Below are 21,514 nucleotides of genomic sequence, written 5' to 3' on the forward strand. Positions count from 1 at the left end.
ATGGAATACCCACTGTCAGAATATCAGACACAAAGCAAGTCGTACTCTTGGTCTCATCCGGCGAACATTGTCACCATGCTCTATGGAGGTCAAGACCAGAGCTTATGCTGCGTTAGTCCGCCCACAACTGGAATACGCAGCCAAAGCATTGAACCCACACACTGTTACCGCCATAAATGCACTTGAACTGTCCAGAAAGCAGCAGCCCGGTTCGTGCATGGGGACTATCACACCTGCAGCTTATATTGGAAGGCATGACCACCAACTCAAGTACACAGTACCCAAAGCACCCATTGACTCCTACATGTTTTCACTATTCCCAAAAGCAATAAGACCGTGGAACAGCTTGCCAGGTGAAGCTGTTCAACTCACCAACCCAACAGAATTCAGAGAGGCTGCACTCCCACATATCAACATAATGCAACCTTCTTCTGGTTCCAGTGTTCTGCAATATGGTGTAAGGAGCCAACCTTATTTTTACTTGCACGGGTTCAACCACTTTTATTGTAAATATGTGGGTTACGATTATGGCACCTCTGCACCCTTGTTGATGCACAACAAGGATTGTTTATCCCAGTATAGAATAGCTTCAATGGAGCTGCAGTTTTATTTGGGATTATTTCAACAAGTAACAAGTAACCTGGCTTCATGACAAAAGGTATTAAAATCACAGTTTCATATTTGTATGCCATCTTTAAACATACACATTGTACTTTAAACCCTAAAAGTTCACTCAGGAAGAAGGAATTGTGTCTCAAAACAAACAATATATCTTACTGAAAGAGCAGTGTTCCTGACTGTAAATGTGTACAAACATATATGACATGACACGGTGTTACAGTGTATCTAGTTTTTCTTTATTTCAATGTTTTTGTTAATCTGTTATGACTTAGATAGTGTTTTTTTTTTCATTTGGAAGTGTTTTTATACTGTGATGTCAACCAACATCATAAATGATAATTTCTTTCTATCTAAAGGAGAAACACTGTGAGTTGTAAGTACAACAGGATTTTCCATATCACCGGGTTTCTACACACATTTCAGAGGTCACGGTGTATAACGGTGCACTTATATATAATCCATGTCATAGTTTTCCTGTCAATCAATACTTTAATCAAATTCTACTTTGTTATTACCATTGAGTCTAGTCTCTAGCACATCCAATGAACAGATCCACTTTTCAAAATGTTCATTAACTTCACAAGAGTTTGGTAAGTAAAACAAATCAAACAAAAACCCATTGCGCTTGCATCACTGTGTTACGGTGGTAATTAATTATGCATAGATATCTAAGTTTTAACTCATTTAGGATATACCAAAGCAATTTTTTTCTTTCTTTTCTTTTCACAGTTGCTTATTAAATGATGATATGCATGATAGATACGGTGATAAGCACAATCAGGGTATGCAATCATGACTTTCTCACTTTAAAAAATTGTAACTTCTAAAAGAATGCACCAACTGACTTAAAAATTCACATGCATCATGCTAAGACATCAGTAATCACATGTGGTAAGACAATAGCTAATTTCTTCTCATTTACTGTTAATTATTAAAGGTTAATTACCAAAAAGTCCCCCAAAACCCATGTAATGCGTCAAAAAAAGCGTTTTACAATTTACGTAAAATCAAGATTTGAGGTCCATATTTTTAGTCTACCCCTATGTGTTTGGTATCAAATTAATGGATTTTTTCCTGGCATTGCTTGCATGCAATAAAAAACAGTGGTTCTTTCAGCTGGAGAAAGTTATAAGGTCTAAAGTCCCATCCTGGTAGGAGTGTAATGCTGGCTTATTTTTGTGACATTGTGACCTTTTAACCCATGCTGTACAGCTATACATGGAGAAACAGCTTATTTTTCTGCTTTTCCTGAAAGTACTGAAGACACACTACAATATGGTGCGCTGTTTGCCAATAAATGTTCAGCCAGTTTTGAGTTTTGAGCCATTTTCAAATGCTGAGTAAAATAAGTGCAGCCGTTTTTCAGTATTTTCAGTGAGGTATATCCTAATTTGACTACTTTAAAGAATCTTTTCCCCTTATTGAGTATCCTTGTTTTTTTAACCATGAATTGTATGTAGAAATCTATTGTGTGAAAATTTTAGCAAATTTGAGCAATAGGAACTTATTTTTTTATATTTTTACAAATTGCTGAGCATAAAAAAGTGTGATACACGCCCATGTTATACTGCATGAAGGTCATATGATAAGTGTTCAGTGTTCATATTTCAATGCTTGTTCAATTTCTAAAGATATCATAAGCAAAAACATAGTATTTTGGCTTAATATGTCATTGTTTGAGTGTCACAGCTTGGATATCAACTCAAGTCATCATAAATCTCACATTCATTCTTCTATCTGTGTTTACAAATATGAGAATTGATCAAACACTGTGCGCACATTCAAGGTCAAACTGTACAGATAATTTTTTGATGAAAAATATAATATCTTCCAAAGTACCAGCCCTAATTTCATAAAAATTTGTAATAATGGCCACTATATGTCTGTTACCTATTCCTGAAAGTTTCACCTCTTCACTCTTTGGCAAAAGTGAAATATGATAAAATATGTAAAAGTGGTTTTATTTGAATTCAAAATAATGCCTACAAAATTGATCATCCATTTCGAGAAGTGAAAATATGAAATTCATTCATATTTTGTGATATGTCATGGCTATGTGCTGGTGGTGAATGAAAGGGATATTTATCAGGAATATCTAACAGCAATATCAGATGAAAAAAACATTCTCCTTTTTTTAAATGAATTTTTCCAATATATTAGTCATTTCAATGTAATTCGACACCCCTAATTTAAATGCTGGGTCAATCCATGTCAAATCATCCAGTGCTTGTCACCCCACCCCCTCCGATTTTCTTTAAAATCGCACCAAATGTTCCCCAAAGTGTCTGACGGAAAATCCCAAAATATTTTGCCCCAAGGTCAATTGGTTGCTAAGATACAGCCTCACATAGCAACCGGTGCGCATTCAGAAAAAGTAGTTAAAAGAAAATTAGGCATTTTTGATTGATTGTGGTGGCATGGATATTTATGCAAAAGTGTTCATTTTCAGGAAATTGAGAGAACTTTATAGTCTTTGCAAGAAAAACTGACTGTGACGCAAAATTGACTTTTCGTTAACGTGCACGAGGTCACCGAAAATGGTGTTAAATGTTAATTTCCAAAATTTTGATGCATATTTAGAGGCTAATATCTTCCACATTTCATCACCTTAGGTTCTAATTTATATTATGCTGTTGAAGGCTTTGACTTGCTCAGTTATTTTGAAAAAAATCGGTGCATTCATGCCCACCGTTTTAACGGAGAGCGCCCTCAAAGTTGACAAAAATGAAAAATGTGCCAAATTCAAGGTCACGGATCACCCTTCGTCCCACCTAGGAATGGCACCAATTTTTGTGTATTGATAGACATTTACCTATATTATCTTGGGTTACCAAAGAAATTTTGCTCCCGAAATGTTCAATGGCAAATTTACCCTACCGAAAATGGTCGTAAATGGCCAAATTCCCATGTAATATCACATATTGGGTTTAGAGGACATTTCAAATGTCCAGGCTTTCAAGATAAAAAGGCCTAGCCCTGTGATATTTGCAGTAGGGATAGCCTGTTATACATATTTTAGTAATATAGACCACAAAACACTTTCATTACATGATAATGACCTTGAAATTTAATCCAAATTTTGATAAAAACAATAAATTGCTCCATTTTCCTCATTGCACTGCATATCGTCGGGTGCCCGTGCATTGGCCGCTAACGCAATACAAATTGTATTGCGTTAGCGGCCAATGCACGGGCACCCGACGATATGCAATATTATGTAATACGTGTTTTGTAACACTTTTCACAGAGCAATATTTCAAGAATTATGAAAGCTGACAGCCTACCACATTACGGTTCTATAGTATTTGTGCTCTTCTTTCAGATTTTGTGTCAATTTGATCATGAATGTTATACCCTTGACCTTGAAGTACTTCTAAAAATAGCTGTAAATTTGTTAACTACAAACCTACACACATGACAGGTGTATTATGGCATTCTATACTTGTGATTCTTTCACAAACACAAAAGCTTTTTATGGTGTAAATGTATATACTGGAATTAATCTATACATGCTTGCAAGATATGTTACAATTAATTACTTTGTTCTGACAATGACCCTCAATTTCAATCAAAAAAGGGGACAGTAATATTTTGTGATTTTGTGTGCATTTCCTATGGAAAACAGTGCTTTGTGGTGAAACTCATAAAAACTTGACCATTTTTACTATCTATCACTTTGATTGATTAATTCTATTGTAGTTATGTTAGAAAAGTGGGCTGTGACAATTTCCAATAAAAAAAAACATGGTTATGATGTAGAAAATAGAAAAACAAGGAAATACATAAGAAATTCCAAAAACAAGAAAATACATAAGAATTGAAATGATTTTGGAAGTTTTCATAAGGTACAGAACAAATCCCCCGAAAAAGAAGACTCTCAGTCCTTTTAATGTACGTTTCACAGGCTAGAATAAGAGTCTTATTATGTTGGGCGCAATGTCAATAATTACAGTATCAACTATTATTTACGTACTTAAATACAGGTCTTTATGGAGAGGAATAGGCATTTCTCATGATTTTGAAGTTCATAAATCGAGAGTCATTATCAGAACAAAGTAATTGATTGTAACATATCTTGCAAGCATGTATAGATTAATTCCAGTATATACATTTACACCATAAAAAGCTTTTGTGTTTGTGAAAGAATCACAAGTATAGCATGCCATAATACACCTGTCATGTGTGTAGGTTTTAAATTTACAGCTATTTTTAGAAGCACTTCAAGGTCAAGGGTATAACATTCATGATCAAATTGACAGAAAATCTGAAAGAAGAGCACAAATACTTTAGAACCTTAATGTGGTAGGCTGTCAGCTTTCATAATTCTTGAAATATTGCTCTGTGAAAAGTGTTACAAAACACGTATTACATAATATTGTATGCAGTGCAATGAGGAAAATGGAGCAATTTATTGTTTTTATCAAAATTTGGATTAAATTTCAAGGTCATTATCATGTAATGAAAGTGTTTTGTGGTCTATATTACTAAAATATGTATAACAGACTATCCCTACTGCAAATATCACAGGGCTAGGCCTTTTTATCTTGAAAGCCTGGACATTTGAAATGTCCTCTAAACCCAATATGTGATATTACATGGGAATTTGGCCATTTACGACCATTTTCGGTAGGGTAAATTTGCCATTGAACATTTCGGGAGCAAAATTTCTTTGGTAACCCAAGATAATATAGGTAAATGTCTATCAATACACAAAAATTGGTGCCATTCCTAGGTGGGACGAAGGGTGATCCGTGACCTTGAATTTGGCACATTTTTCATTTTTGTCAACTTTGAGGGCGCTCTCCGTTAAAACGGTGGGCATGAATGCACCGATTTTTTTCAAAATAACTGAGCAAGTCAAAGCCTTCAACAGCATAATATAAATTAGAACCTAAGGTGATGAAATGTGGAAGATATTAGCCTCTAAATATGCATCAAAATTTTGGAAATTAACATTTAACACCATTTTCGGTGACCTCGTGCACGTTAACGAAAAGTCAATTTTGCGTCACAGTCAGTTTTTCTTGCAAAGACTATAAAGTTCTCTCAATTTCCTGAAAATGAACACTTTTGCATAAATATCCATGCCACCACAATCAATCAAAAATGCCTAATTTTCTTTTAACTACTTTTTCTGAATGCGCACCGGTTGCTATGTGAGGCTGTATCTTAGCAACCAATTGACCTTGGGGCAAAATATTTTGGGATTTTCCGTCAGACACTTTGGGGAACATTTGGTGCGATTTTAAAGAAAATCGGAGGGGGTCGGGTGACAACTTTTCTGAAAATTGGATGATTTGACGTGGATTGACCCTGCTAATTTATGCGCAGTTTAATGCAAAATTTTGACTCGTTCTTTACATGAAATGAAAATTTGAACACTCAGCTACAACAAACAACAAAAAAAGCATTTTCACGAAGTTTTTTCATTTTTGCCCTGTTACACAATTGCATACCCTGATTGTGCTATTGACCATACACAATAAAAAATTGTTCTCAAGTGTTAACAGTTGCACTTTGTTTAGTTATTTATGAGTGAAAATATACTCAGTCAGAGTCATGTTAAAGTGTCACGCGCGCGCGGCTACGGTGTTAAATCATCATGGAATATATCTAACACTTTAGATCTAGATTAACTATACACAGCCCAGTCGCTGTACATGGTTTCGCATAGCGTAGTAACAGCGTCTGGTCGGGCTATAAACTTTACTAGTCTATGGCTGCGTTCATGCGAAACTAGAATTGCGTTTCTAAACACGTTTAGTCGCGTTGCGTTCATGCGATTTTTCCATTTAAACGCGTTTCAAAACGCCGATCTGAAACGCGGAAAATAGGGCGTTTTGAATCATGATTCTGCCAGAATCACAATCGCAGAAACCGCATGAACGCAACCGTGATTTCAATCATGATTCTATGACGTCATTGTGCGTCGTGCGCATGCATGTCTCGAGGGGTATCCCACAGCTTCTTGTTCTGTTCGCGCGCTTGTGTACGTCTTATGAATCGTGTGTTTCGGTACCATACTTGCACTTATTTGTTTACATCAACGCCATACACCAATTCTATGCTATACAAATGATGCACAGGATAGAGTGCGTTAGTGTAGGCGTAGTGCACTCGAGGGTATTTACAATTGTGAAACATGCACGAGGCGAAGCCGAGTGCATGTTGCACTACATTGTAAATACCCGAGAGTGAGCTACGCCTACACTAACGCCACGAAATAATCCTGTGCATCATTTGTTTTATAAAATGGGTCGAAAATTCGAAAACTAACATCATTTTTCAGCGTTTTTCACGTACCTTTGTGGGTCAAGACGTCCGAAGATGTTCGTCCCAAACTTTTACGCACGTCGCACTCGCGGAAGTCCCGCACATACTGTATAAGTATAATGGGGGTTGGGTTTCCGGACACCCGCATGAAAACTTACTTATTTTACATAGAATATGCACCCTTTACCTTAAAGACTTGATATAGACTCCTCATATAGGCCTACTAGACAACATACTCTGAAAACGGCGTGAGAATTAACCTGCTAAATCGTTGGATTTGCTCTTCAAAGTGACTCCATGTACGCGTCCGGTCCCATAACGCTTGGTCTACTGTACTGTACAAAGTGTACATATAGTACAGTATACGTACGTACGCCACATAGTGTTATGCACAAGGGAAGACAGGCCGGCCGGCCGGCAGCCCAAACTAGAAGTTGTTTACAGGATTGACAGCGCGTACGCGTATGCATGCAATTCATCAAAGGAGCCGCCGCGCGCACAGACGATCGGCAATCTACCATAGGATTACAGGCAGTGCAGTTGTACTGAAGTAAAGGAAGGAGGTGTGTCTCATTTCAGCGCTTCCTATTGGCTACATTCTTGAACCCATTTTATAATAGTATCTAACGTTAGCTGTTTAATATAATAATACATGTAATTACTCTCCGATTGAGTTGATAAAAGTAATGGCTGCAGCGCTGTGTCTACCTAGGGAAACGATTGGAGAGACGAAGAATTAGGATTATTCCCTTCTGTGGGCAGAGCCTGAATGCCACACCTTAGTATTGGAAAGTATTCACTGAAATTAAAACGTAAAGGCCTAGAGTCTATAATAACTGACTGATCAGTTGGCATAAGGAGGTCTGGCTCGAGTTGCAGAAACTGCGCAGTGCGCTGCGCAATGGCAAAGGATGAGCAGAGCCAGAATCAGCATTGCGAAAGCCCGCATGAACGCTCTTCCGCTGAGACCGTGATTTGAAACGCCGTTTTGAATCATGATTCATGTTTGTGATTCTGGCTACGAAATTCGCATGAACGTGGCCTATAACTAACTGCGACAGCCGCCACACGCAGTGTGGCGGCTGTCGCGGTCTCCGGGGCTAGTCTATAACTTACTATAAAGTTTTAGAACTAGAGTCTAGAGACCAGTTCTACTATTTCTAGATCTAGTTCTAACAAGTTAGAAATTAAAATTATAAATTTATGTAAAATGTAAATCTACACTGCGCTGTTAACTACCCACAATGACTGAGTCCTGACCATGCCCTTTATTGTCTTGAATGTAACTTCGTTAGCTAGTAGGCCTAGGCCTACAATCATTGTAGGTCCTACTAGCGAAAGGCATCATATCGGACATTGTGCTACTTTACAAATGCAACCTCATTTTCAATATGCGGGACTATGATGATAGATGCTTACCGCTGAAACACATTTTGGACAGCTCATGGTAGTCTATTTTGGGGCTCTTCAGGATTTCGTCAAACGAAGAAACTCTGAAAACAAATAAATATAAACAATTTCAATGAAAAACTTATATCATTTTCATAATCGGACAAATCATGTTGCTGATTTTTCAGTATTATTGGAACAAAAGGGTAACTCCCACCTTCCCACATAGGACGTCGCCATCTTGAAGTGAAACAGACGTTTGGATACGATTTAGACTAGAAATAATGCAGAGAAATTAGACAAACTTTTTTTTCTTCCTTAAAAATTAAAAAAATCTATCAACATATTTTTGCTTGCAATTTTAGTGTTTTATTATTTTTTTTTAGAAGAATAACTTATACAATCAGATTTATGGCCTACTAGATCTATATTCCTCTCGCTCAACCACCAAAGAGATTACTAGTATACCACAAGAGGGCGTAATAATAATAATAATAAACTGTGCTTGTATAGCGCATATCACATTCAGGGAGAAGTCTCTATGCACTTTAAGAATGAAACAATACAAGTAAAGGAAGTAAGGTGAAAATGGGACAGGTAAGTAAACAATAGAAAATTAAGATTAAGCGTAGTCCTGCGGAGGCGGAGGCCAGAGCGGGTTGACCAAAAGATCGGTCTGTATCATTCTGGGCGTCGGGGAAATGTTCCGCGGAGACTGCGTGTGGCGTCACGGATCCCCTCCTATACATCTTCGGAGGAGAGCGATAACGTCAAAGAAATTAAAAGACTCCTCCGGACAGACGGATCTTTCTGTCAATGTGGAGGCCAGTCATGGGTGCCGCATACTGTATAAAGCGAGTCTGGCCGTGTACAGCGAGAGAGTCTGGCCTGTATTGAAATTGAAAAAAAAAAAGGCCAAGCAAATCCAAATCATTCGGAATGAGAACAAAATAAGTTATGCACAGACCACAAAAGTCTTCAACGAAAGAAAACACTGCTGAGCCAGTCAAAATCACTGAAACTCAGCAAACCGTGACCGCTCCTGCAGAAAAGCGCAGACCCCCAACAAAGGACAGGATAGGTCACAAACAACAAACTCAAAATTGTCGAAGGAATGACGATGATTCCAGAAACAACCCAGACGAATAAAGTCGATCCGCCGAATCCAAAAAGGACTAGAGAGTTTTCGCAAGCACGACGCAGCCGGTATTTTAGCGTGCCGTGTGCAAAATTTCCTTCTGCGCATGATCAAATCCGAGAAACGTCCCGTCCTGGGGAAAACGAGTACGGTATTCGGCCAAAATAGCGTTCGGTCCCGATGCAGCTGGGCAGGAGTGAGCCCGCTAGCTAGCCAGCCAGCCAATCAGCGATCTTGTCCCTCACGCCTCCGTCTACTTAGATGTGGGGACGGAAGTCCGAGTAGTGGGACTGTCACAGCTGATTGCTTCCGCGTATTCTCGGTCTTCCCGTCGTGTAGCGAAAACTCCCTACTTATATCACGCCGGAGAGGCTAACAGCCCAAATTTTGTTTGGACTGCCACAACCGAGTCGCTTGATACAGTCACTCAGACAAGAAACGTCCCTATCTGAACTATTGCCACAACAGCGGAAGCAGCAGAGCGAATACTAAACATCTCCAAAGTTGATCAATTATCCGTATCAATGCATATATATAATATTAGTATAATATTGCACTCATCAATATAAATAACGGGGAATGCTGACAAGGAAACTACTTTTAGCAATGAGTAATACGATGAATTATCCTTTGAAGTCTGTTATTGTTAGATTTACTATCCCTGTTCGCCCCAAATAACACGAGTGTGTCATTAAATCTTTCATGATTACCATTACCATGACAATAATTGCCATTCCAGCAAACATTGCTATCACATACGTTTTTATGATATGGAGCCATAAATGTCAATACATTGTACTCAGAAGTCACAAATTATCTCCAACTCAGATCATATCTCTCCTTGATGGGCATTATTTCTTTAATTTCTTCACTTTCGTATTAGTTATGATGTTTACATAATACTTATATGTATATAGAGTATATCAGTATATCAGTGTGTGTGTGTGTGTGTGTGTGTGTTTGCGTACATTTTTTTCACATTTCAACTTTTATTTTCAAGGATATATTGTATCTACATTGTAGAAGTGCGTTGATTACAGTAACATTATGTTCTCTTTGACATAATATTGGTTAATATATTCATTTGATTGCGTATTCATCTATTTAAGAAATATACACGTACTGCGTATATTTGCTAAACCGGATAGATGAGTAGAGTAGGAATTGTTAACTTGGTATATCTATCAAAGGGGATAAAGATACATGAAGTTTGAGAATGGCCAAGAACCGTCTTTCATTTAAAGGCAATAGAGATAATTGGTTATATACTAGTGTCAACCTTCGTTGGTTATTTTACTGTTGCTCCATTTCAATTAGTGATATATGTTTGTACTGTGATATCTTAGACGCTTTGGTATTCATGATTAACAATAACATTTAGAATCTTAATTTTCTGAATATAGCCTGAACTTGAACATAACCTAAATATTGCATGGACTCTTACCGCACTCCAAATTTAGAGTGGTCATTAATTCGCGTGTTGACACTGATATATTTCGAAGCAAGCTTAGTATACTTTTGTTCGCTATATACACAATAGAATATGTATATACATATATATATATATATATATATATATATATATATGAGTATAACATTGCACTCATCAATATAAATAGCGGGGAATACTGATAAGGAAACTACTTTTAGCAATGAGTAATACGATGAATTATCCTTTGAAGTCTGTTATTGTTAGATTTACTATCCCTGTTCGCCCCAAATAACACGAGTGTGTCATTAAATCTTTCATGATTACCATTACCATGACAATTGCCATTCCAGCAAGCATTGCTATCACATGAACCAGCCGTGTACGCTTTTCATGATATGGGGCCCTGGTTCGGGTCGACGCTAATGTCAATACATTGTACTCAGAAGTCACATATTATATATATCTCCAACTCAGATCATATCTCTCCTTGATTGGAATTATTTCTTTAATAGAAGAATAAGGTTTGAAAATTAGGCTACCGAATATTGCGGCTGCTATACACGCATTAATCACCATTTGCGAATATATATTGCCAATTTCTCTTAGGTTATATTTCCTTTATTGATTGAACGTGTTCCCCCCCCCCCCGTAATTTTGTGGGTGAACTGAGCTCCATAGGAAAAGTGTATGAGACATGCATTGCATTATATTGTATAACATAATGTTTGTATAGACTGTGGCATTTCTCTTAATAGAAGATGGATAGTGAAAAGACTTTCACTTCCGTATTTGTAATGATGTTTACATAATATGTACATATAATTATGTATATATATATCAGTGTGTCTCTGTGTGTGTGTGTGTTTGCGTGTTTTTTTCTTCACATATCAACTTTTATTTTCAACGATATAGTGATACAGAATATCAGTTTTCTGAATATAGCCTGAACCTGAACATAATCTGAATCTTATCGCATGGACTCTTAAAGCATTACTCCAAATTTAAAGTGGTAATTAATTCGCGTGTTGGCACTTATATATTTGGAAGAAAGCTTAGTATACTTATGTTCGCTGTATACACACATGTATGTATGTATATATATATATATATATATATATATATATATATATGAGTATAATATTGCACTCATCAAAATAAATAGTGGGGAATACTGACAAGAAAACTACTTTTAGCAATGAGTAATACTATGAATTATCCTTTGAAGTCTGTTATTGTTGGATTTATTATCCCTGTTCGCCACAAATTACACGAGTGTGTCATTAAATTTTTCATGATTATCATTACTATAGTTTGTACTGAGAACATTTTTTTTGATATGCTTACTCGTATAAGGTAAAATTATTACAAAGTCATCTGAACATACTTTGAAAGGTTGCTTTACTTTCTCCTTATTGACATTTGTGTCCATCAGCATAAAATATGTTTAAAAACTAATGAAATTCTAGGCCTCCATTTAGAGATTCATACAAACTAAAGCTATTACATTACATAGACAGGGATTTGGGAAGAGTTGAGATATGCATTAAAGTCGAGTTTTCATACTTGTTGTTTTTTTTTTTGTTCATTTGATGGTATATTAGAAGCCAACGCGACGACAGATGTCTCAATCACGTACACAGTTAATGCATTGGAGAAATATGAATACCAGATCCATTCACGTAAATCATTTACTAGATAAAGAAGATCTTACACATTAAAGGGACTGTACAATAATGGTTGAGGTAGGGATTCAGGTTTTGAACATTCCTAAGTGAGATGATGAAAAGCCTCTTATGAAATATGAAAGAGCATGTAATTCTAAGAAGGATTCAACATTTATTTGATGAAAATTGGTTTTCAAATAGCTGAGATATCCAAAAAAGTGCTAATAATAAAAGGCGACATGCCCCAACCTTATTAGTACCTCTTTCTTTCACCTTGTTTTTGGATATCTCAGCCATTTCAAAAGCGATTTTCCTCGAATAAACTTTTGATACCCCTTAGAACCGCATGCTCTGTGACATCTCATTGAGTGGTTTCTGAATATCTCACAAAACGTTAAAAGCTAAATCTTCACCTCGACCAGAACTGTACACACCCTTTAAGTTAAAGTTACTGGTAACTCATGTTCATGAAGACTTCAGATAGTAAACTGCTTTTCAGCTTAAATTTGACGGGATGAAAAAGTAATTACAGTGTATAATTACTATGCAATGCGATTTCGGACTGTAAAATGACAACCCATCTATTGAAGAGAATCTGTGTCTCTGAATTTCAAACTAAGGGTATTATTTGTGAAGACGAAGAAACCTTAACCCTACCATGATACTTCGTCAAGTCAAGTTTCGTACAGATAAAAATGTTATATTTTTTTCTGTATAAAAATAAAACAAAAGTGACGATAGATTTTGTAAGGTGGCTATCATAATCATTATGCATGAACCAAAATGTCTGATTAGCCAATTCTGATATTTGCGCAATATACAATCTACAGAAGATGAAAGCAATCTAACCCTTTTCTTAACATCAGTTCAGGGATGAACTTTGTCACTGATTTATTGCTTAAGAAATGAAGAGTTTATAAGGTTTTGAAAAGCAGACATCTTGAGTGAGAAGCTTGCCAACTTGCACTTGGTGATTGACAATGGTAGTTCAATTTTACAGGATCCTTTATTTTTCCACATTGAAAGAAGAACGTCGTTAAACAAGCAACTTGTGATATATTTTTCATGCGCCTCGGCTTTTTGTGTGCCACGTTTTCAATTTAATCGCCATCTCAGTGAGTGGCGTTGTTAGTCTTTCCCCCTTTTTTTTCTTTGGGTTATATCTGTGAATGAACCATCATCTCAAATCAGTTGGGAGATATTTCTTTGCCTAACGCTAGGATCGGTGGCGTCAAAACATCTTTTAGGCAAGTGGCAACTGTGTGACCAGACACGCACTCTGACTTCCAGGGACATCGTGCTTCTATTCTGGTACAATCAGCTCCTAATTCAACATTACAAAAAGTGTGTGAGAGAGAAAAAAAAAACCACCCCTGATGTTCAGTAAACGCGAAGCTGTTGGTTTGACATGTGAGTTAAGTTGATCGTTTTCTTTATATTATCAAGAATATGTAGCCACAGAAATCCTATCTTTTGAGAGATCCTTAGAATCGAGAAAGTATTTATTAAAGAAAATCCTATAGGCCCTACTTTTGTCGCATTTCAAACAGACATAGCGAAAAGGGATCGTGATATTCGTATGTAGGAAAAGAATCATGCAACTTGCATTTGGTGATTGACAATGCTAATTAAATTTTAGAGGATCCTTTATTTTTTTAACTTTTATTACAAAAGAAGTCACTCCGTATTATATGTCGTACTGCATTTCTGTCTCATACTGACCCGTTATTTTTTGAAAACAAAATATTAAGATTAAGGATTTGTATTTATATAATTTAGGACAATTCATGTGTAATTATGATAAAAATAATCAGTCCGGTCACAATTACCCGACAAGGCGTTCGAATGAATTTTATTTGCCCTTTTTCAGAACTCTGCTGGCTCAGAACACCTTCATTTACGATGGGCCAAAGTATTGGAACTCACTTCCTAACGAAAGTGTAACTGCACGAACTTTGAATTCTTTCAAGAATAAATTGAAATTATTTTGATTGAAATCTTATAACATACAACCGGATTAGGTTTGTTTCATTAACTCAATTAAGTCATCATCTTTTTATTACATATGCATTAATCAATTATAAATCAACTATTTTCCATTATAGAGTAAAATAATCTGTCGAATATAACTTCTCCTCAAATGTTACTGTTATTGAACAATGTATCATTGTGACTATTCTTTCCTTTTAATATGCTCTTCTGTATATTTTCTGGTATATGTACCCAATTCTTAATTCGCAATATCATTCCAGGGTGCGTCTTATTCAGGGGCGGATCCAGGAATTTTGTAAAGGGGGGCGTAACTAATATTTCTGGTGCCACTTCCGGGTTTCATTTCATTTGTTTTCTTTTTATTTCGTTTGTTTTTAACGATAAATAAAGGGGGGGGGAGCGTGTGCCTCCTAAGCCCCCCTCTGGATCCGCCACTGTTATTAATCCTACATCCTGGAATTCAGTTTACTTGTGGCGTGTGTTGCAGTCTCATTTTCATTTTCTTTTTTCCTTTTTGCTTTTTTTTTTGTTCCTTCCTGTTATTTCATTTCATGTCAGTTGACATTGGTTTCTTTGAGTTTGTTTCGTAAATTTGTTTGTAGTTTCATGAAGGCATTATTCGTTCTCTTATGTATTTCTGAGGGTCCCATATCGTAGAAGCTTGGCTTTTTAGTGGGACCCTCCATTTCCATTCCCATCCTTGTAATATGCATATGTATATACCTTATAACTGCAATTGTGTTGTTACTCATGATCACATGTATCTTGTTGATGTACGTTTTTTGAATTACTACAAATATGTTCTGTCAATTCCCTGTTTATTTAATGGAAATGAAAAAATAAAGTTGAATCATGTACAATCCTATTTGAATTTAATGTGATGTTTGTTTTCACAATGCTTCTGCTTGTCAGCAATTTAACATACAAACACTTTTAATGTCATCTTTTGTTTTCTAGACGTAATCTTGCGTGCTCCACATTTGTTACTAAACTCAAAGTAGGGAATTACAAATAGAATATGGCTAATTTTATAGGTCGAGACTTGGGCAACTATTATGAAAGCAAACATAGATCCACTTTTCACTGAAACTATCGTTCAAATCCAAGATTGATTACTGTCGTGTTACAGGATCAAGGTTCCTCGTGTAGCAATGTAAGCTCTCTCATGGACTGTGTGCATGTATAAATTTCAGTTCAATTCAATTCAATTCAGTGGTTCATTTATTTCCATCATTAACAAAGAAAAGAAAAAGAGAACTTGATTCAAAGCGGTGAAAGTTGTCGATATGTCTTCCATTCGTCTGATAAGGGCATTTTTTCAAATACAAAATAAATTATATGCACGAATGATGTCATAAAAAAGAAACAATGTACTTTGTCATGGCAACAAAAATGGTAAATAATCATAACGATGGAAAACAGTGTTCCACTAAAAAGCCAAGCTTGTAATACGTGGAACACTGGAACAAAACAACAACAGCAACAATTTGTTATACCAATGAAATATATTCATCTTAAATTCTTCTATATACCATTGTAAATTTACTCATTGATATATGATGCTGATACTATAACCAATACTTACTATGGTTCTAGAACGCAAACATATAAACTATATAACATATCACATTTATAGCACAGACACTATAAGGCCAGGTATGCCAGGAAAATTGACCAGAAAGGAAGATGGCCACAAAAAACATAACTACAACAACAATAACAGTGTAGGCGTGCGGGTACTCACGGAGGTCTCACCTTCCCGCTTGTGTGTGTGCATCCCCTATTATGTATCATGCATGAGTTCGCTATGCATTTGGAAGTGGAGTGTAAGAAAGTATGGGACGATGTATGAGTGTGCGTGTTTGTGTGTGTGTGTGTGTGTGTGCGCGTGCGCGCGTGTGTGTGTGCCGTGTGTGTGTATGCATGTGTGTGCGCGCGAATGGGCCGGATGCATAAACGCTAGCAATTCATTGCTTGTGCTAGCCTTTTACTCGAATCCGTATGCATAAAAACAAGCAATTGCTTGCGAGCAGAAGCTCTTGCTAGCAAGTACAAGCAATTGCTTGCTGTCCGCAAGCAATTGCTTAGAGACCAAGCATTTGCTTAAAAACGTATGCATAAAACATACCTTTTGCTAGTTCTTGCTAGCAATTGCTTACGATTTTCCCAGCTCTGTAAAATGAGCTTGAGCTTTTGCTTATCTGGGACGTTCCCTTTTAAGTGTCATTTTCATATTCATGAAAGAAAGACAACAATTGTGAAGGAGTGGTATAAATCTACAAGAAATTACTCTTAAGTAGAGTAAGAAATTTTTCATTTCAACAACGGGAATGTCCAGTGGTTAGCACGCAAAATTTGATGAAAAACAGGTAGGATGTCTCACTTCGGTGGAGAGCAAGGAGACGTCTCTCCACGTGCGATCTGGCAGATGCGGGCTATTGTAAGCAGTGGTGGGAATCAGCCAGTAATATGAGTGTGTGTATAGCTGTGTGTGTGTGCGTCTGTGTGTGCATTTATGAGTGTCATTTCATAGCTCTTCTGCTATGTCAGGAAATGTTTCCGCACACACATGCCCTTTCAAATGCATGCTGCCACACTCGCCTTTGTTCTTGTGTTCGCACAGGCGTGACGCTAACTGTTCGAACCCTAAGCAATAATTATTGCTTGCTGAATGCAAGCAAAAGGTATGTGCACAAGCAAAAGATTATGCATATGTATTTAAGCAATTGCTCGAGCTACACCTTTTACTAGACGAGCTTGTGCTTTTGCTTGAAGCAATTGCTTACAAGCAATTGCTTGTTTTATGCATTCGGCCCATTCTGTGTGTGCATGTGTGCGTGTGTGCGTGAATGCGTGTGCGTGTGTGTGGGTAAATGTGTGTGTGTGTGTGTGTAACGGTATACATGTGTGCGTGCGTGCGCGCGTGCGTGGGAGTAATGGCAGGGTTTTGTCTCACTTCCCTGGATTTTCGGGTTGGTGCACCAACGTGTCTGCGCCAAGTGGCCTGCATTGTGTGTACGTACGTAGACGTGTGGGTTTGTAATTATTATTATTTTTTTTTTGCCGGGGGGGGGGGGGGGGGAAGGGGTATGGGTCATTTCACTTTTATTCTATGTAAAGAAATATATCTATTGAGATGATTTTATTTTATTCTGATTGATTCTTTGTATTATGATAAGTATTCATGTGTGTAGATTTTAATGTTTTACTGTTCAATAATGTATGAAGGTTATTTTGTGTTACGATGAATGTTTATGTATTTTTATCATGGGCAGGGCTCTCTGGAAGAGCAGGACCTGCTGGTCTTGATGAGACTACCCAGTGGAAATAAAACTGAAATAAATAAATAAATAATAGAATAAATAACAACACAAAACACAGAAATATAAATGGAGAAAAATGCACACACTCACTACTGGACAAAGAAGAACGAGGAAAGAGGAATAGGGAAGAATAGAGAAGGAAAAGGGAAAAGAAAATGAATGGAAAACGTCTGTGGACACGCTACAAAGTCTCAAGGACAATTGAAACATAGTGTGTACAGTTCTCACTAAGGGAAGATGAAATTCTTTAGATTGTCTCGTGGGATAGTTATGTACGTGGATGTTACGGTGAAATAAGGAGTGAAATATTTTGGGTAGAAGGTTGCAGCTGTAACTAAACATAAATTGACCAAGACATTTCAAAGCCCATTTCTTACAGCTCTATAGCATTATTTGAATCTCCAGAGTCTGAATTGTTTTATGAATACAAACATTCGAGTCTTGAGATTTGAGAAATTGTTTTGAAATATTAAAATGACCACTAGTTTATGATATTGTTGTAAATACTAGTAAAGTTGGTGCAAGAGGGTTTTGCTCGTTATAGGTACGCTGGTGTATACTTGCGGTGGCCTGCATCACTGAGAATATTCCATGTTTTCGCAGGTGTGGTGACTTGGCATGCCGTTCTTGTAGTAGCCACCGCTAGGTGTTCCTGTCCGTTCACGATCCAATCTGGAAAACCTCGAGTGATGGGCGTGGCAAACCAAGGCCTGTCCAATCAGGGCAAAATTATTACGTGTCATACTCTGGGTAAGAAACTCTATATCTTGTATTGGCTTGCCTTATATTTCTGCCTGTATCATCTCGTCAATTTACAAGTCATTCCTCACTTCCAAAGTTACGAGAAGAGAGCAGGAAAGAATAGCTTCGAAAGACCGTGAAGAGAAAACAAAGATGAAAATAGTTTGGCCTCCCGATTTTTTTTTCACTTGTGAACGGAGATATGTTATCTAGGGTATATAAAGGCATGTATTATCATACCCAGCATGGATACTTTTTATGCACCCTTAGGGGTACTAATCTGTATCATGAAAATACTTATATGCACCTTCAGGGGTACTCATTTGTATCATTAAGGGTAGGACCTACTCATATGAACCCTTAGGGTATTCCCTTGTCAACTCAGTGGAGCAAATAATTTGAATATAAGCTTACTGTCTTGGTTTTAAAGTCTAAACATTTTGATATTGATTTTTTTTTTACTTTTAATTTTCACGTTATAGATGAGTGAGTATACAATGATTTTATTAAAGGACAAGTTCACCTTCATAGACATGTGGGTTGAGTGAATGCAGCAATATTAGTAGAGCACATCATTGAGAGTTTGAGGAAAATCGGACAATCCGTTCAAAAGTTATGAATTTTTGAAGTTTCTGCTCACTCATAAAAAGGTTGGATGAGAAGACTACTATAACTTGTGATGTCACAGGAGTACAACGATATAAAGAAAGAATAAAGAAAATTCAACATATTTTCACTTTTCTCGCATAACAAAAGAACACTTGACTTCTCTCTTTCAGAAGGCAGGGGGAATAATATTACCCTTTACATATGTCAGTAACAAGTCGAAGAAATGTGCACTTTATTCAAAAAGTAAACTTTTGTGAAATTCTCTTTTTATTTTCTTTCTATGGTTGTACGCATATGACTTCATACACTGTAGTAGTCTTCTCATCCAGCAGTGACTACGCAGATACTTTAAAAATTCATAACTTTTGAACGGATTGTCCGATTTTCACTGATTTCAACTTTCACTGATGTGTTCTACTAATATTGCTGCATTCACTCAATCCACATGTATATAAAGGTGGACTTGTCCTTTAAGTGAAGCAAATTGGTGATACCTTTTTTTCTCACTCTAATGTACGATGTACAGTAATGATTATGCTCTACACTCTAAAAAATAGGACAATACCTCTCGGGGTACAGACGCTTGTCCATGTACAAGCCTCCCTAAAGGTACACATCTGCACCCTATATATGGGTACAGAGTCTGCACCCCTATTTTGAGCGCAAACATGCACCCTGTGGGGTACTTATTTGTACCTCTGGGATGATAAGGGATTACCCCTAGGGGTTCCTATAAGTACCTTTAATGATACAAATGAATACCCCTTAAGGTCAATATACTATCCTGAATGATACAAATTAGAACCCCTACAAGTGCATAAAAGTATACCCATGATGCTACAAATGAGTACATTCAGAGGTACAAATACGTACCCCATAAGGGTTATGTCTGAATACCCCAGATAGGGGTGCATGCTGTCTACCCTTATGGGGCTATATAGATATAGTCTGTATATAGGCCTACATGGACAAGCATCTCTACCCCTAGAGGTTCATATTTGTGGAGAAGGGCTAGTAAATCTCTAATCAACGGTCTATGCAACAACAACAACAATTAGAGAGTAGAAACTAGAGGTCTGTTATAATACTGGCTACAATGAAATCATAGCGTTCATTCACATTCAATCAGCAAGCAAGATAAACTACGTGGATCTTTGTAATAGCTGCCAAAAGACCAGACCCGATATACCCCCCCCCCCCCACTAAACCAGACATCCTTTGCCACTTGCCAGACAGAATCAATTTATCATCCTCTAACCTTACCTCTAGATGGAATTTGAAATGAAACGGTATATACATGAATATCTAAACACACGTATGCACATAATACATTATAGGTGCTTGTATGTTTTATAGTAATAGTCACTTCTCCTATTTGTATCCAAACTAGAATCTCGTCCAGTGATGATTATTATCAGAGTAAAGAAGGAGAAACGATCGAGATGACATACCTGGATGAGCCCCCGTCCTTTTCCTCTTATGCTCTTCCTGAAAAACTGCGGGCAGAAATACTTGCATACGATGCTACCTACGACACACTGTACATTTCAACTTCCGAGGAACGTAATCCCCTTTACGTCCACCCCCGAAAACTATGGCGCTTGATGTTATGGAACAAAAACTTAACTCTCGTGACAGCAGAACGCAGGTGTGAGTGCCAAAAAAAAAATCAACAACAACTTAATACTCAAAATTTTTAACACACTTAAATAATCTTATCATACATTGGTTAGTCTAATACAATCAAGGTGGTTTGAACGATCTCCATCGTATCTGTATGGGAAAGACCTAAGGACCTAATATTAGAATCATGCCTTATAAATGGCGGAGATCAGACCAGTCGCCATTACCTTAGTGTTTCAAAATCAGATAATTATAATTATATACACGTAATATGCTTTTGAAGTGTTTGTTTTGTTTTGGTTTTTTGTTTTTGTTTTGTATGACTTACTAATTGAACAAGACGACTTCTGAACCTAACGGCATTTGCTATCAACGAGAATCAAATCAAAAGCGTTTACCACAAGAACTGTCTACATTTTGAAGGTGTTGGAACATAGACAGTAAACTACTTTGTCGATATTGATTCAAAAGACAAAATTCAATCTTCTCTGTCTATGCAAGTGTACATTCATCTCTCATTATTTGTTTGTTGTACAACTTATTCACGAACAAAAATCTTGCAAAGAAAATACAAACTCAAGAAAGGAAAATATACTGGAACATTTCTTATATCGGGATATAAGATAATACTAGGTCGTTCAAATCAGCGAGCAATCTCAATCATATTATTTTCTAATCATTTTCCCTATATTTAATAGGGATGTTGGGA

The 21,514-nt window shown here is 36.9% G+C and overlaps 1 protein-coding gene across 1 annotated transcript in view; it reads right to left on the reverse strand.

The window, feature by feature from the left end:
• Window positions 1–8,523, reverse strand: part of LOC139735092 (TBC1 domain family member 13-like) — a 33,590-nt gene extending 25,067 nt beyond the window's left edge. Inside the window, exons 1-2 of the mRNA XM_071645863.1 lie at window positions 8,501–8,523; window positions 8,314–8,387 (exon numbers count right to left, since the gene is read on the reverse strand). Coding sequence (XP_071501964.1) covers window positions 8,314–8,387; window positions 8,501–8,523 — 97 coding nt within the window. The remainder of the gene's footprint in view (window positions 1–8,313; window positions 8,388–8,500) is intronic.
• Between the last annotated feature and the right edge of the window lie 12,991 nt (window positions 8,524–21,514).

The sequence above is a fragment of the Diadema antillarum genome, unplaced genomic scaffold (assembly GCF_040938485.1).
Source record: "Diadema antillarum isolate AM-2024a unplaced genomic scaffold, OU_Dant_1.0 seq00000563_RagTag, whole genome shotgun sequence".
Classification (NCBI taxonomy): Eukaryota; Metazoa; Echinodermata; class Echinoidea; order Diadematoida; family Diadematidae; genus Diadema; species Diadema antillarum.